The following is a 14,623-nucleotide window of genomic DNA, read 5'->3' on the forward strand; positions in this document are numbered from 1 at the left end:
CCTCTTCTCTTCTACTCTCTCTCTCTCTCCCTCCTCTCTTCCTCTCCTCTCACACGTGAAGTGAAAAGAGGAGGAGAGGAGGAAAGAGGAGAAAGAGGAGAGAGGAGGAGAGAGCAGAGTACAGTAGAATAGGAGTCCTCATCAAGTACTCATCAATGAAACTTTTTGTTTAAACTTTTTTTGTCTCCTCATCTCCTTTCACTTGCCATGTGAAAAAAACGTTTTGAAAGGTTTGAAACATATTTTCAAAAAACGTTTTCCCAAAAAACGTTTTGAAAAGTTGAAACAATATTTTCCCAAAAAATAAAATGCAAATTTGCTATCTTGTTTTCTGGTGTAAGGCTTATCTAGGGTTGGGATTATCTAATTATCTGTGGTTGGGTTATCTAGTTATCTAGAGAGAGAAAGAGCAAACAGAGAAAGTGAGTGTTGAGAGATGTTATTGTGTTAAGTAAAGATGAACACAAAACACAGAAGCATCATGGAATTCATTCAAGCTCCTTCAAATGTGAACCATACATGTAATAATCTATCTACTATTTTACACTGAAGTTTTTTTTTAAAGTGTTTGTTAAATACACATGCCCAAACAGGGCAGACTAACACAGTCTTCCCTCTCTCCTCCTCCTCTCCTCTTTCTCCCCCCCCCCCCCCCCCCCCCTGTGTGGAGGTGAGGAGGTCACCATGTGCCCTGGCAGCATATGCTGGCTACATCGGACCACTTCCCTCTTCAGCAGTAACCACTTCCTGTTTGGGCCATACCAGCAGGGAGACTGCAGCTACTGTGAAAACATGACTACAGTTGTCACATACAGTACATATCTGTTTCTTTCATTTCATTTTTACTGTATTTATTTATATACGTTATACATATAAGTAACTATTGTATTACTTGCAGTTGGGTGAATTCAGGTAATCTGAGACATCGGGTAATGTGGGACACCTAAACTCAGAGCGTTTTCTTAGTTTCTCTCAAACATTCTTCCTCCTCTCCTTAGTGAGAGGAGTCAGAGTTATAAGAGAGAGAGGAAGAGAGATCGAGAGAAAGAGAGATCGAGGAAGAGAGCGAGAGAGGAAGAGAGAAGGGAGGAGAGAGAGAGCAAGAGAGAGAGAGAGAGAGAGAGAGAGAGGAGAAGATAGAGAGAGGAAGAGAGAGAGAGGAAGAGGAAGAGAGAGAGGAAGAGAGAGAGAGGAAGAGAGAGGAAGAGAGAGGGGAGGAGAGAGAGAGAGGAAGAGAGACAGAGAGGAAGAGAGAAGGGAGGAGAGAGAGAGAGAGAGAGAGAGAGAGAGGAAGAGAGAGAGAGAGGAAGAGAGAGAGAGAGAGAGGAAGAGAGAGAGAGAGAGAGAGAGAGAGAGAGAGAGAGAGAGAGATAGAGAGAGAGATGAGAGAGAGAGAGAGATGAGAGAGAGAGAGAGAGAGGGAGGAAGAGAGAGAGAGAGAGAGGAAGAGAGAGAGAGAGGAGAGAGAGAGGAGAGAGAGAAGAGAGGAGAGAGAGAGAGGAAGAGAGAGAGAGAGGAAGAGAGAGAGAGGAAGAGAGAAGGACAGAGCAGTGACTGCCACCCTGTGGTCTGCTAGGGTGATGCAGGTGGGTCGCCAAACCAATGAAAACTTAAGTATGAAAAAATGAATAAATATCAAAACATTTATATGTACTGTTAAATGATTCTTAAAAATGTTTCAATTACATTTTGCCTTTCATTCATCTTGACCGAAATGCCAATTTGTGAACGTATGTGTTGGACGGCCGCAAAAATATTTGATCTATGCAAGTGGGCCGCAAAGTGGAAATAGGTCGGGAATAGCTGGGATAGAGTCACACACAGCCCAAGGACACCAGACAGTGATGGTGTCTAGGTACATCTCAACCTTCTACCACACGCCTGGTCACCCTGGCTGGGGTTCAGCAGGAACATGTTTTCTGTGTACTTTACGGTCCATCGCTGCCCTGAAACATACACGTATACACAGACAAGCCAATGTTTAACCAGACATGATCTACGCTGTCAATACAGACCTCTGATCTGGAGGTCTTGCAATGAAACTCTCCTCAACAAAGCAAACAGCGCCCCCTGGTGTCTGACAGTACTACAACTAAAAACTACAACTACTATCAACTAAAAACCTGCGTATGTAAAATGTTTAAAGTTACGCAATTTAATCCACAGTTCCGATTCTGAACCACGAAATTCTCTTTGAACTCTACTCCTGCTGTACTTCAAATATTTTGTGGCCATACATCATTTGAATAAAAGTGTCTGTTAAATGAAAAATAGCTAATTATCGTTCCCAATGTTAACTACACCCATGAATAACATGAGAGGTGCTTAGCAGTACCCTTTATGGTTCTGATCAAGCTGAATCCACCCTGCTTCCCTGAACACAGAGCCATGACCTTTGACCCCGCAGTGAGGCCCAACCCTTCCACGTCTCTCGTCTGAAGTCCAGGACTGCGTCCGACCCGCTCAGAGGGTCATCACTGTTCCACCAGCAAGGCTCTCTGACAAACCAACACTGGAGCAAAATGTGCAAATCAGATTTATTCATCAAGGGAGAGGAAGCAGACTGGAGCTAAACAAGCATTAACTGTGCGCTGCCTGGTCCACACCTGGCCCTCGCTCTTCTGCAATCTTCAGGGCTCTTTACGTCAGGTCTCCACCTGTGTGCACCTAGTACATGACAGCAGGACATCCCTGGGAGACACACTCTGGAGAGAGGTGTGTGTGTGTGGGATACAGACCTCTGGGGAAGGATATCTGGTGGTCTGGCTTGTTTCACCGTGTGTTGATATGTGGGCTAATCCTGCATCACCAGACCCCTCCCACTAACACCTGACCCCTCCCACTAACACCTGACCCCTCCCACTAACACCTGACCCCTCCCACTAACACCTGACCCCTCCCACCAACACCTGACCCCTCCCACTAACACCTGACCCCTCCCACTAACACCTGACCCCTCCCACTAACATCTGACTCCTCCCCCTAACACCAGCCTCCTCCCAGTGCTATGGGACTGACACATGATGCAGTTCTGGAGGCCACACCTCCAAACCATGATAGTGAGTCTGATGTCTGTCCTGGCTAAGGATGTGTGATGGGATCTTAGACTGCAGATGTCATAAATGTGAGCGTAGAACAGTTATCATACAGGAACTGGTATCACTGTACACAGGAAACACTTGTTCATTTTCACACAATCACACGCTCAGTCTAATGTGTTTAATCATATGATTGCTACACACACACACATACGCAGGCACACACACTCACTCCCCTAAATTAACCGCTATAGGACCAGTGTGTTCCGGTTGTTACAACATCAGGTGTGTAAATATAACATGACAGAGATGGAGAGAGAGAGGGAAAATAATGTTGTGTTTCAACTACAGTGTTCAGAACGGAGGGACGCGATATTAAAACGAGTAAAACAAATGAACCCTTCTCATCATCCACTGCCACCTAAGAATATTTCTCCTCTCCTCTGTCCTTTCCTAGATCCATTCCCTCCTCCTTCCTTCCCCGGGGGACATCACAGGTTACATTAACTACCCTGCAACTGCACACAGCTGTTCCTACGGGTGTTGCTATGTGGTTCTGTGGTAGTTAATGTAACCCGGCTGTGCTACCGTGGGGGTAATCGCTGATGCGCTGTGACAAGATGGGCTGAAGACGTGACAACACCCACCCTGTCATGTACCAGAGACGTCCTCCAGGAAGGAGGGAGGAGGGAGGGAGGATGACAGAGTGTAAGACAGGGCCTTCCTCCTCTTCTGCTCAGAGCCACCAGAAGCGGACGTACACGATGAGCATGATGAAGAACACTCCTCCGGCCGCCAGCTTGGCGTAGGTGGAGCGCGTGTTCAGGTACTTGGCATCGCTGCGGTACTTCTTAGACAGACTGGACAGGTTACTGGCCTTAGAGTCCAGAGCTGTGGGGGGGGGCACCAGACAGGGATATTAGGAAGGTAGTTGGGTAGACACCAGACAGGGATATTAGGAAGGTAGTTGGGTAGACACCAGACAGGGATATTAGTAAGGTAGTTGGGTAGACACCAGACAGGGATATTAGTAAGGTAGACACCAGACAGGGATATTAGTAAGGTAGACACCAGACAGGGATATTAGTAAGGTAGACACCAGACAGGGATATTAGTAAGGTAGTTACCAGACAGAGCCTCTCCTCTCTGCAGCACCTCCTCTATGTTGGCCACCATGATCCTCTGCACATCCTGCAGCTCTGTGTTGATGTTGCCCAGGTTCCTCCTGGCGCGGCTGTCGATGTACGACTTCTTAGTCTTCTGGATGTATGTGTCTGGGGAGGGACACATGTTACAGGAGCTCCGGTTATGCTAGCTAGCTGCTCCCTAAGGCATTCGCTATGCTCACTTTTTTAGTAAATAGCTAGGTTAGTAGATGGCTAGGCGGTTGATAGCTAGTAAGCTAGGCAGTTGATAGCTAGTAAGCTAGGCAGTTGATAGCTAGTAAGCTAGGCAGTTGATAGCTAGTAAGCTAGGCAGTTGATAGCTAGTAAGCAAGGCAATTGATAGCTAGTAAGCTAAGCAGTTGATAGCTAGTAAGCTAGGCAGTTGATAGCTAGTAAGCAAGGCAGTTGATAGCTAGTAAGCTAAGCAGTTGATAGCTAGTAAGCTAGGCAGTGGATAGCTAGTAAGCTAAGCAGTTGATAGCTAGTAAGCTAGGCAGTTGATAGCTTGTAAGCTAGGCAGTTGATAGCTAGTAAGCTAAGCAGTTGATAGCTAGTAAGCTAGGCAGTTGATAGCTAGTAAGCAAGGCAGTTGATAGCTAGTAAGCTAAGCAGTTGATAGCTAGTAAGCTAGGCAGTTGATAGCTAGTAAGCTAGGAATTTGATAGCCAGTAAGCTGGGCAGTTGGTAGCCAGTTAGCTTGGGCAGCTCACCAAACTCGATGAAGGAGTAGGGTCTGGAGACAGAGGGGACCTTCTTGCCGTGTTGCTCGTGGAACTCTGCCTGTAGGTCCTCCAGGTAGGCGAACGCCAGCTTCTTGGGGAAGCCGGCCTCACACAGCACCAGGTAGCACACACCCTTCTCTATCACATAGCTGCAGGACAGATCAGTATTAAGTGTGTAACACTGTCCTGTGTGTGTGTGTGTGTGTGTGCGTGTGTGTGTGTGTGTGTGTGTGTGTGTGCGTGTGTGTGTGTGTGTGGTAGACTCACTGGAATGCCATGGCTCCAGCCTCCAGGGTACAGCGTGTGGGACTCTGCTCATTCAGCTTCCTAAACAGCTGCTTGGCCTGGCTCTGGTACTGATGCAGGTCCCTACCCAGCTACACACACACACACACACACACACACACACACAGAGGACAGTGTTACACGCACACGCAAGAACATTTTAACACTTGAAGACAACACAAAAACAACACAAAGTTACAAGCTTTTCTCTGCTGTATCCAAGTTCGATACACCAGAGTAGTTTGTTTGGGAGCCTGTGCAGAGCGAACAGGTAACCAACCTTTTCACTTCCCTTCAGGAGAGCAGGCAAGAGAGAGAGGGAGACATGTTAACAGTCTTTACAGCAGCTGAAAACAACGCCTACTAGACAATAGCATGCAGTCATGCGCCGCCAGCCTGTTAAAAAACCTCCGTGTATCTAACCTCTAATCTAGATCTAGATCAAATGAAACCCGCAGTGGCTTATTCGACGTCTGTGTCGCGGTGTCTTTAACGACCCAGCGCCGAGCACGGCTCGCCTCATCTCAAGAACTCTGACACAGCTGGAGAAAAGCCATCTCCGTTGGCTTTCTGAGGGTTCAAAGCTGGTTATCTAGAGAGAGGAGGGAAATGGCTAATAGTCTCAGTGGTGCTACCAGCAACATCGTTTGCACGATACACTTCCACATTAGCTGGATAGCACACATAGGGCTGGTTGACAGGCTTAGATTAGCTAGCCAAACTAGATTTCACTCTTAGTTAGCTACACATTAAAAACGTATGTGGAATTTAACCTGTTCGTCTTCTTGCATCGAAGCAGCCAGCGGTAACCCATCCGCCAACCGCGCGATCATAGTAAGGAGCACCATGTTTAAGCAGTAATATTGTGTTGTTCTCCGCCACCGGTGCCAGCTACAGCAATGCAGCTGAAGGTAACTGTCAGACAGGAGAATGACGACTGACAACACAACAGTACTGACGACGCGCTGAGCTGGCCGGAAGCGCCTGTTCTTGCGGTGCGTCGCTCAAATGTGTCCGTTAGCATACTTGCTACTTGGTTCTGTCCATTTTTCTTTTCCACACACATCAATTACTTTAGAGAAGCTACACCAATTGGCCTAACATTACAAATATTCTTCATGGACGAAACTTTTTTTCCACACACACAGTGAAAGGATAGGAGAGAAGAGTAGGAGAACAGAGAAGCCTAAAACAGAGTAGAGTAAAGCAGAGCAGAGTACGATAGAGTACATATATAGTAGAGTCCTCAAAAAATATAGTTAGAACCTTTCGAATTTTTTTCCCCAAATTTTTTTCGACAATATTTTTTAAACCTTTTGAAACTTTTTTCGAAAATATTTTTTAAACCTTAAAAAACTGTCAAACCTTCTGAAACTTGTTTTCTCACACAGTGAAATGAGAGGAGAGAGGCTTAGACAGAGTAGATTCAATCTACATACAATAGAGTACAGTAGAATATACATTTAGTCATTTAGCAGACGCTCTTATCCCGAGGTGATATAGTAGAGTCCTCATCAAGTATTCATCAATGATACAACTTTTTTTATCTTTTTTTTAAACTTCTTTTAGAAAACATTTTCGAAAAAAAAAAAATCCCACAAATTGTTCACCCTCCTGAACAGCAGAGGTCATGGTATCTGATGTCAGGAAGCAACACCAACTTTATGAAACTTTATTCTTCTACTTGAGGAAGATGAACTCTGTTGGGATCCTAGACCGGAGACCCGCTGACCTTCGCTGAAAGTGTTTATCAGGGCTGGACATGACATGACCTAAACATGCAGCCGGAAACAGTGACGCCTGGAGTTTTTAGGGAAATAAGGACTCAGGTTGGAGAGAGCAGGCGCACTGTAGATCATAAACACTAATACAGGCATGTGAATACACTGCTACTCCGTGTACATCGTATACTCTTAATTATCGATATATTTTTTCATAATTACTTTTCTTGCATGTCTACGTTAATGTCTTAACATTAGATGTAAGTAATGATGACAGAGGCACGAGAATAATATGGATGTATTCTGTAAATATAGCCTGTTCAGGAGTGCTCGAGCTGCATTGCTGTTTAATGACAGAAGCGGAGGGAGGAGGGGAGGAGTGGGAGGAGTGGGAGTAGGGGAGGAGGCGAGGAGGGGAAGAGGCGAGGAGGGGAGGAGGGGAGGAGGGGAGGAGTGGGAGGAGGGGAGGAGGCGAGGAGGGGAAGAGGCGAGGAGGGGAGGAGGGGACCGTGCGTTGTGATGCTACCGGTGACGACACTTCGAACAGAGCATAGCCCAAGATTACCAAAGCCGACAGAGGAATCGGGGTTGTAGCAACATCCAGCAAGGCGACATCCAGATTACCGATCGGCCAGTGCACGCCGAGGCTGTTGTGATCACCGATCCGGCTTTGAGATGTTTCCGTGCGGCAGCAGGGCGTGCAGTCTCTCCGCTCTCGCCTCGCTGCTCCTGGCGGGGTTCGTGGCCGCCTCCTCAGATATGTTTGACAACCAGCTCGGTGACATCAATTACTGCAAGAAGCAATGCCAGATTACCGTCAAAAACAAAAGCCCCGCTAAAGTAAGTGGTCGGTTGTCTATCTTTTTGGTTACATCGTTATCGATCCGACGGGATTCAATGCAGTCCTTAAGGAGCTAATCGATTATCTATAGGATATGTTTGGTTAATGGTGATCCATGGAATCGTGAAACACAGTTAATCGTGATACAGCCTCTGGCAGCGTGTGTCTGGATGTGCTTTGTCAAACTGAACGGCATCCTCAGACACTCCGATATCATCTCTGCACAATCAGGCCGAAGATCTGGTCTCGTGACGCATCGTCCTCCGGAGCATTTCACAGCGCACCTGCACACGAGATGAGCGCTTTGCTTTTGTGCAAATGATGTTCAATATTCATGTTGAAACCTGGGTATTTAGACAACCCTTCAAAAAAACATATCAAAGTGTTATTCTGCTGAAATTAAAATTATGATATTGGTGTATTCTCTTTCCAACGATACTAAAACACATTTACAGTAGGCTATGCGGTATATTTATTAGGCTACATAAATGAAAGCGTACCGACGCATTAATCTTTACTGTGAGGATTCTCTGCTGTGATCGAGTCACTCGTCCCAGATAGCCTAACAGAAACCAGGTTTAATTTCTTCCTCCTCCTCATCCTCCACCGCCATCACCCCCTCCTGCTCCTCGCAGACTCCAGGTGGGGATAATACGGCGTGTCGATGCGGAGCAGCAAATCAGATCGTAACCGCAGTCTAATAAACAAAACCCAGTTCGCCTCATCACAGACGTTGCACCATTAAACGGAAACCATGTGTTTTCATTTAGTGATGATGCGCGTGTAATACTTTATATTGTCCCTCGGTCTTCGCCCCCCGGTACATGCCAGGTTTATAGACCAGTCTATATATGAACACGGACAGCGAACTGCGAGGCAAATAACGCTTAATTATCGTCGCTATTAACAAGCAGCCCCAGTGAAAGGGAATGCAGAACACAGTAAAAAAGTCTGTAAAGCGTTCATAGTCGGTTTATGGGATCCTCGTATTTGTTCTTGCGGTTCTCTTACTGAGGGCGCTGTTTCGCTTGGGCGTACTTGAGGTGTTGCCGTGTGGGACCTGGAACAAGTTCTAGTCTGTGGGGGACAGACGATTTACTATCTTGCGCAAGGTTTGCACATGTGGCCTATTTCCGCAGCCAGTGCCGGTCCTTGCTATAGGCGACGGGGGGGGGGGGGGGGGGGGGGGTAGGTAAACCTAGCGTAGGGCACCAAATGTGCTCGTAACGGCACTGTTCGCAGTTGTTTTCAGACGAGTCTTAATGCCCGTTTATCGTCAGAACAATAATAAAAACATTAACGCCAAATAAAACGTTCGTTGACTGAGAATTTGCATTAATTGAGCTTGTTAGTTTGGTTGTGTTGCTAACTTCTCGTTGTGTATTTGATACAGTTGTTTATGTCTCTGCAGGATGGCATCATGAACGCGTGCCACCGTGGCTGTCGTCTCTACTCTATCTGTCAGTTTGTCAACGGAAACGCTGGCTTCAACACCAGCAGAGAGGAGTGTCAGGGAGGTATGTCTGCCCCCCATAACCGCCCCGCTCCCTCCTACAACTGCCCCCCCTCTATAGCCCACACCCCAGTAGGCACATCAATAATTTGAGGCATTAATGTCAATGATGTCAGGCGATGGCCGAGAGTTGATATTGGTGATGAATGTATATATACTGTATATATATATACTATACTCTGGTGTTCAGAGTCACGAGACTAGAGACACTGGCGTGTTGGATGAGATGCAACTAGTACATTCTCTCCCCCCCCCCCCCCAGCCTGTCAGGAGGCTTACAGGAAGCTGTTGGAGCAGCAGGCGTGCAGTGTGGGCTGTGCCAGCCAGCCCTCAGAACCAGAGATCAAGAGGAGGAAGGTGAGACACACACACACTCACACACACACACTCACACACAAACACACCTACACTCTCACACACACACACATATTCACAAGCATTAAAGGAAATGCTGACACGGCACACTCTAAAGCCAACAGCCTTCACACACAAACCTCCTACCTACCCACACACACACACACACACACACACACACAGCTCAGACCTCTTTTACTGAGAGACATCCACCTCATCCTTTAACGCCCCCAGCTTAGCCCCCCTCCATCATAGAGCACACACACACACATCCCCCTGTAACTCTCCCTCCTCCAGCTGAAGGCCCTGGCTCACCGCCCCCAGCCCCCCTCCATCATGGACACCATCTCCAGCTGGTGTAACGACATTGTCAGCTCCGCCCACAACTTCATCTCTTCCACCTGGACCTTCTACCTGCAGGCCGACGATGGCCACATGCTGGTCTTCCAGGTGAGAGGGAGAGAGGTAGAGAGCGAGAGAGAGGGAGGGAGAGATCGATTCTAAACCGATTATCGATTCTAAACCGATTATCGATTATCAATTCTAAATCGAAATCAACAGGTGAATTACCTTCTCAAATTTTTTATAAGCGAAAAATATATATTTTTCACAAATATGACTTTCTATCAAGAATGCAAAAAAACAATGCAGCTTGCATTTCAACACAATATGGAAGTAGCCGCGTAAAAAAATATTAAACAGATTTTTCTTTTAAATTAATAAAGAAAAAGCTGCTCTTAGTCAATGATAAGAATACATTTACATTACATTTAGTCATTTAGCAGACGCTCTTATCCAGAGCGATTTACAGTAAGTACAGGGACATTCCCCCGAGGCAAGTAGGGTGAAGTGCCTTGCTCAAGGACACAACGTCAGTTGGCATGACCTTCGGATTACTAGCCCGATTCCCTCACCGCTCAGCCACCTGACTCCCTGAATAAGAATCAGACTTCAAACACAAAATGCCCCTTTTCTTATGGGTAATGTAGAGTTGAAATATACAGTGCTTCGGTTGTTAGTTATAATGTTGTTGTTAAGGCCGGTGTGGCATGTTGATGATGACGTGCAGAGAGAGCGACAGAGAGAAAGGTGTGGAGAAAGGAAATAAACAGAGATTGTTGTTAGCTCCAAGAATGACCAGTTCTATGAGTTTTTGTCCAATACAACGAATATATTCAGGCCTTACACTTCGGATGCTACATTATAACTAACAAACGAAGCACTGTATATTTCAACTCTACATACGATAAAAACTTATAGAACTGGTAATTTTGGAGCTAACAACACACATGTTTAGTGCGCATGCGTGTGTAGCAGAGCATCAGCAGAGCCAGAGAGGAGAGTTTTCTGTTGCGTTCTGCAGCAGGCAGACTAATTTAATTAAAACAATTCCGATTATGATCTTTTCTGAATCGAGACAGAATCGTTCTAGAGAGAATCGAGAGAAATCGAAAAATCGATGGTGTAAAAAAGTGGTGTGTGTGTGAGGATGAGAGAGGGTGGTGAGGGAGAGAGGGGGAGAGAGAGAGAGAGAGAGAGAGAGAGAGAGAGAGGGAGAAAGAGAGAGGAGGCTACAGGGTTTGAGGGGGAGAGAGTGGTACACTCTTCATCTTAGTCTACTGCTAAATGACTGCATGGAACCCAATTGCTGCATCTGTGTGTGTTCACTGTTTTGATTCACTGTCATATTTTGTGTGTGTGTTAACCCCTACAGAGCCAGCCAGAGATGGAGTACTCCCTCCCAGAGCTGCAGGCTCCTCGCTCCAGCATGCAGGAGCCCCGTCCTCCCGGCCCTCCTGGTCCCCTCACCCACCCGGGTCCCCTCACCCACCCGGGTCCCCTCACCCACCCGGGTCCCCTCACCCAGAGGCCCCGCGGTGAGAGGGAGAGTGTGTGAGAGAGAGTGCAAGAGGGAGAGTGTTTGTGAGTGTGTGTGAGAGAAAGTGTGTATGAAAGAGAGTGTGTGTTTTTCTCTTACTTTCACTGTTGTGCTTCACTGTATTGTGTGTGCAGGTGTACGGGGTCATGGAGAGAAGGCAGCAGACAGGCTGGGAGGGAAAAAGGCAGCTCAGCACCCAGACCAGCCCACCACTGAGCACGACCTGCTGGGCTGCATGTCCAGGTGAGCAGGGCTGGGAGGCTGGGAGGGTGTGGGGCTGGGGGGCTGGGAGGGTGGGGGGCTGGGAGGGTGGGGGGCTGGGAGGGTGGGAGGGTGTGGGGCTGGGGGGCTGGGAGGGTGGGGGGCTGGGAGGGTGGGGGGCTGGGAGGGTGGGAGGGTGTGGGGCTGGGGGGCTGGGAGGGTGGGGGGCTGGGGGGCTGGGAGGGTGGGGGGCTGGGAGGCTGGGAGGGTGGGGGGCTGGGGGGCTGGGAGGGTGGGAGGGTGTGGGGCTGGGAGGCTGGGAGGGTGGGGGGCTGGGAGAGTGGATCTCTATTAAACATAACCGTAGTAAACACACTGTATTGTATTCCTGTTTCCTGTGTGTGTGCTCCAGGAGGTCAGGGCTTCCCAGGTGGATCCTGGCTGTGTGTCTGTTCCTCTCCATCATGGTGATGCTCTGGCTCAGCTGTGCCAGCCTCGTCACCGCCCCAGAGCAGCACGTCAAGACTCAGGTACACCATCATCACACACACACTCAGGTACACCATCACACACACACACTCAGGTACACCATCACACACACACTCAGGTACACCATCACACACACACTCAGGTACACCATCATCACACACACACTCAGGTACACCATCACACACACACTCAGGTACACCATCACACACACACTCAGGTACACCATCATCACACACACACTCAGGTACACCATCACACACACACTCAGGTACACCATCACACACACACTCAGGTACACCATCACACACACACTCAGGTACACCCTCATCACACACACACTCAGGTACACCATCACACACACACTCAGGTACACCATCACACACACACTCAGGTACACCATCACACACACACTCAGGTACACCATCACTGTTACGTACAGTAAACAGGGGGACGTAACAATCACACACACACACACTCAGGTACACCATCACCATCACACACTCAGGTACACCATCACACACACACTCAGGTACACAATCACACACACACACTCAGGTACACACACATATACAGTACCAGTCAAAAGTTTGGACACATTTTCCCATTAATTTTGACTGGTACTGTATATTATACAAACACAAACATCCACCTGTGTGTGTGTGTGTACCTGTGTGTGTGTATGTCTCAGCTGAGTATTAACGGAGATAAGGAGTTCCTGGACGACGTCCGGAAGGTCAGCCCCTCCCACCTGACCCCCGTCATCGCCGTGGCCGTCGACCAATCAGAGGAGGGCGAGGAGGCGGGTCCTCTGCCTGTCAAGGTCGACCTCAACAAGACAGCTCTCTAAGGAACCAATAGAATCGCTTTGCTCTGGTTTCCCAGAGTAACCATGTCTACATCTCCTGTGGTAGACAGTTAAATAGCAACACACACACACACACACACATACTGACACACACTAACCCTGAGAGGAGGACAGAGCAGTTACGGTGTGTGTGAGCATGTGTGTGTGTGTGTGTATTTGCTAACATGATATCAAATCAATAAAATCAGGACTCCCAGTTGAAGCAGAGCCACCCTGCTCTCTAGGAACAGTAGTAATAACGTCATAATTCAGTGTATTTATTTATTCAAGCTTGTGTGTTCAGGACCAGTATGTGTGGTAGAGTGAAGCCAGGTCATGTTCACCAGTAGATCACTGCTGCCCTGATCAGTACTGTACTACTGTACTATCATGATCAATAACCTGATCAGTACTCTACTACAGTACTATCATGATCAATAACCTGATCAGTACTGTTCATCCCATGCTGTGCCCTGCGCTTTCTAATAGCCAGCTGTTTTACACATGGGGGGTGATGATGATGCGTACTGCAAAGTACCCCCCACCATCTTGGGCTGTTTCCAGATAAGCTGCTGTATCGTTAGCACCAGCCTTCATGTAACCATAGTAGTAATATGTAGTAATATGCTCCTGAGTAAACTCGGAGGTGGGCCCTCCTCTCCCATCCTCCTCCCCTCCTCTCCTCTCCCATCCTCCTCTCCTCCCCATCTCCTCTCCCATCCTCCTCCCCTCCTCTCCTCCCCATCTCCTCTCCCATCCTCCTCCCCTCCTCTCCTCTCCCATCCTACTCTCCTCCCCATCTCCTCTCCCATCCTCCTCCCCTCCTCTCCTCTCCCATCCTACTCTCCTCCCCATCTCCTCTCCCATCCTCCTCCCCTCCTCTCCTCTCCCATCCTACTCTCCTCCCCATCTCCTCTCCCATCCTCCTCCCCTCCTCTCCTCTCCCATCCTACTCTCCTTCCCATCTCCTCTCCCATCCTCCTCCCCTCCTCTCCTCCCCATCTCCTCCCCTCCTCTCCTCCCCTCACTTCCTCCTCCCCTCCTCTCCTCCCCTCCTCTCCTCCCCTCACTTCCTCCTCCCCTCACTTCCTCCTCCCCTCCTCTCCTCCCCTCACTTCCTCCTCCCCTCCTCTCCTCCCCTCACTTCCTCCTCCCCTCCCCTCACTTCCTCCTCCCCTCTTCCTCCTCGTCTCACTCACTCCGTCCCCCCCCCCCCTTCTCCACCATCAGAGAAATTATTCTCCTTGCTCTTTTCTCTGCTGAGTTTCAGTGGAATAATAATACTGACAACATGACAACACGACCAATTAAAATGTTTTCATGTTAAACTGAGTAGATGTCTCTTTTCTGTTTCAGTACAGTGTGCGTGTGTTTACAGTGTGTGTGTTTACAGTGTGCGTGTTTACAGTGTGTGTGTGTTTACAGTGTGTGTGTGTTTACAGTGTGTGTGTTTACAGTGTGTGTGTTTACAGTGTGTGTGTGTTTACTGTGTGTGTGTTTACAGTGTGTGTGTGTTTACAGTGTGTGTGTTTACAGTGTGTGTGTTTACAGTGTGCGTGTTTACAGTGTG

The 14,623-nt window shown here is 48.1% G+C and overlaps 2 protein-coding genes across 2 annotated transcripts; one reads left to right on the top strand and one right to left on the bottom strand.

Moving 5' to 3' along the window:
* Window positions 1-2,518: 2,518 nt before the first annotated feature.
* LOC134016111 (vesicle-trafficking protein SEC22b-B) lies at window positions 2,519-6,216 on the bottom strand. The gene is made up of 5 exons (XM_062455515.1): window positions 5,985-6,216; window positions 5,194-5,303; window positions 4,915-5,075; window positions 4,166-4,312; window positions 2,519-3,929 (listed from the first exon to the last, which is right to left on the bottom strand). Exons 1-5 carry the CDS (start codon window positions 6,057-6,059, stop codon window positions 3,775-3,777), a joined length of 648 nt encoding a protein of 215 aa, XP_062311499.1. The 5' UTR covers window positions 6,060-6,216; the 3' UTR covers window positions 2,519-3,774.
* A 1,188-nt stretch (window positions 6,217-7,404) lies between these two features.
* Window positions 7,405-14,084, top strand: tmem59l (transmembrane protein 59-like). Its single transcript, XM_062455516.1, has 8 exons — window positions 7,405-7,772; window positions 9,185-9,290; window positions 9,549-9,643; window positions 9,938-10,090; window positions 11,355-11,517; window positions 11,654-11,762; window positions 12,133-12,250; window positions 12,898-14,084. The coding sequence occupies exons 1-8, from the start codon at window positions 7,608-7,610 to the stop codon at window positions 13,054-13,056; spliced, it is 1,068 nt and encodes a 355-aa protein (XP_062311500.1). The 5' UTR covers window positions 7,405-7,607; the 3' UTR covers window positions 13,057-14,084.
* The last annotated feature ends 539 nt before the right edge of the window (window positions 14,085-14,623 follow it).

The sequence above is a fragment of the Osmerus eperlanus genome, unplaced genomic scaffold, assembly GCF_963692335.1.
Source record: "Osmerus eperlanus unplaced genomic scaffold, fOsmEpe2.1 SCAFFOLD_273, whole genome shotgun sequence".
NCBI classification, from domain to species: domain Eukaryota; kingdom Metazoa; phylum Chordata; class Actinopteri; order Osmeriformes; family Osmeridae; genus Osmerus; species Osmerus eperlanus.

Bases quoted from the DNA above. Each gene is read 5' to 3' on its own strand.
- tmem59l (XM_062455516.1), top strand. From the start codon at position 7,608: ATGTTTCCGTGCGGCAGCAGGGCGTGCAGTCTCTCCGCTCTCGCCTCG. The intron at 9,291-9,548 runs GTATGTCTGCCC...CCCCCCCCCCAG, and splicing joins CAGAGAGGAGTGTCAGGGAG to CCTGTCAGGAGGCTTACAGG. The intron at 11,518-11,653 runs GTGAGAGGGAGA...TTGTGTGTGCAG, and splicing joins CCTCACCCAGAGGCCCCGCG to GTGTACGGGGTCATGGAGAG.
- LOC134016111 (XM_062455515.1), bottom strand. From the start codon at position 6,059: ATGGTGCTCCTTACTATGATCGCGCGGTTGGCGGATGGGTTACCGCTG. The intron at 5,304-5,984 runs GTTAAATTCCAC...GTGTGTGTGTAG, and splicing joins CGATGCAAGAAGACGAACAG to CTGGGTAGGGACCTGCATCA. The intron at 4,313-4,914 runs GTGAGCTGCCCA...GTCCCTCCCCAG, and splicing joins CTACTCCTTCATCGAGTTTG to ACACATACATCCAGAAGACT.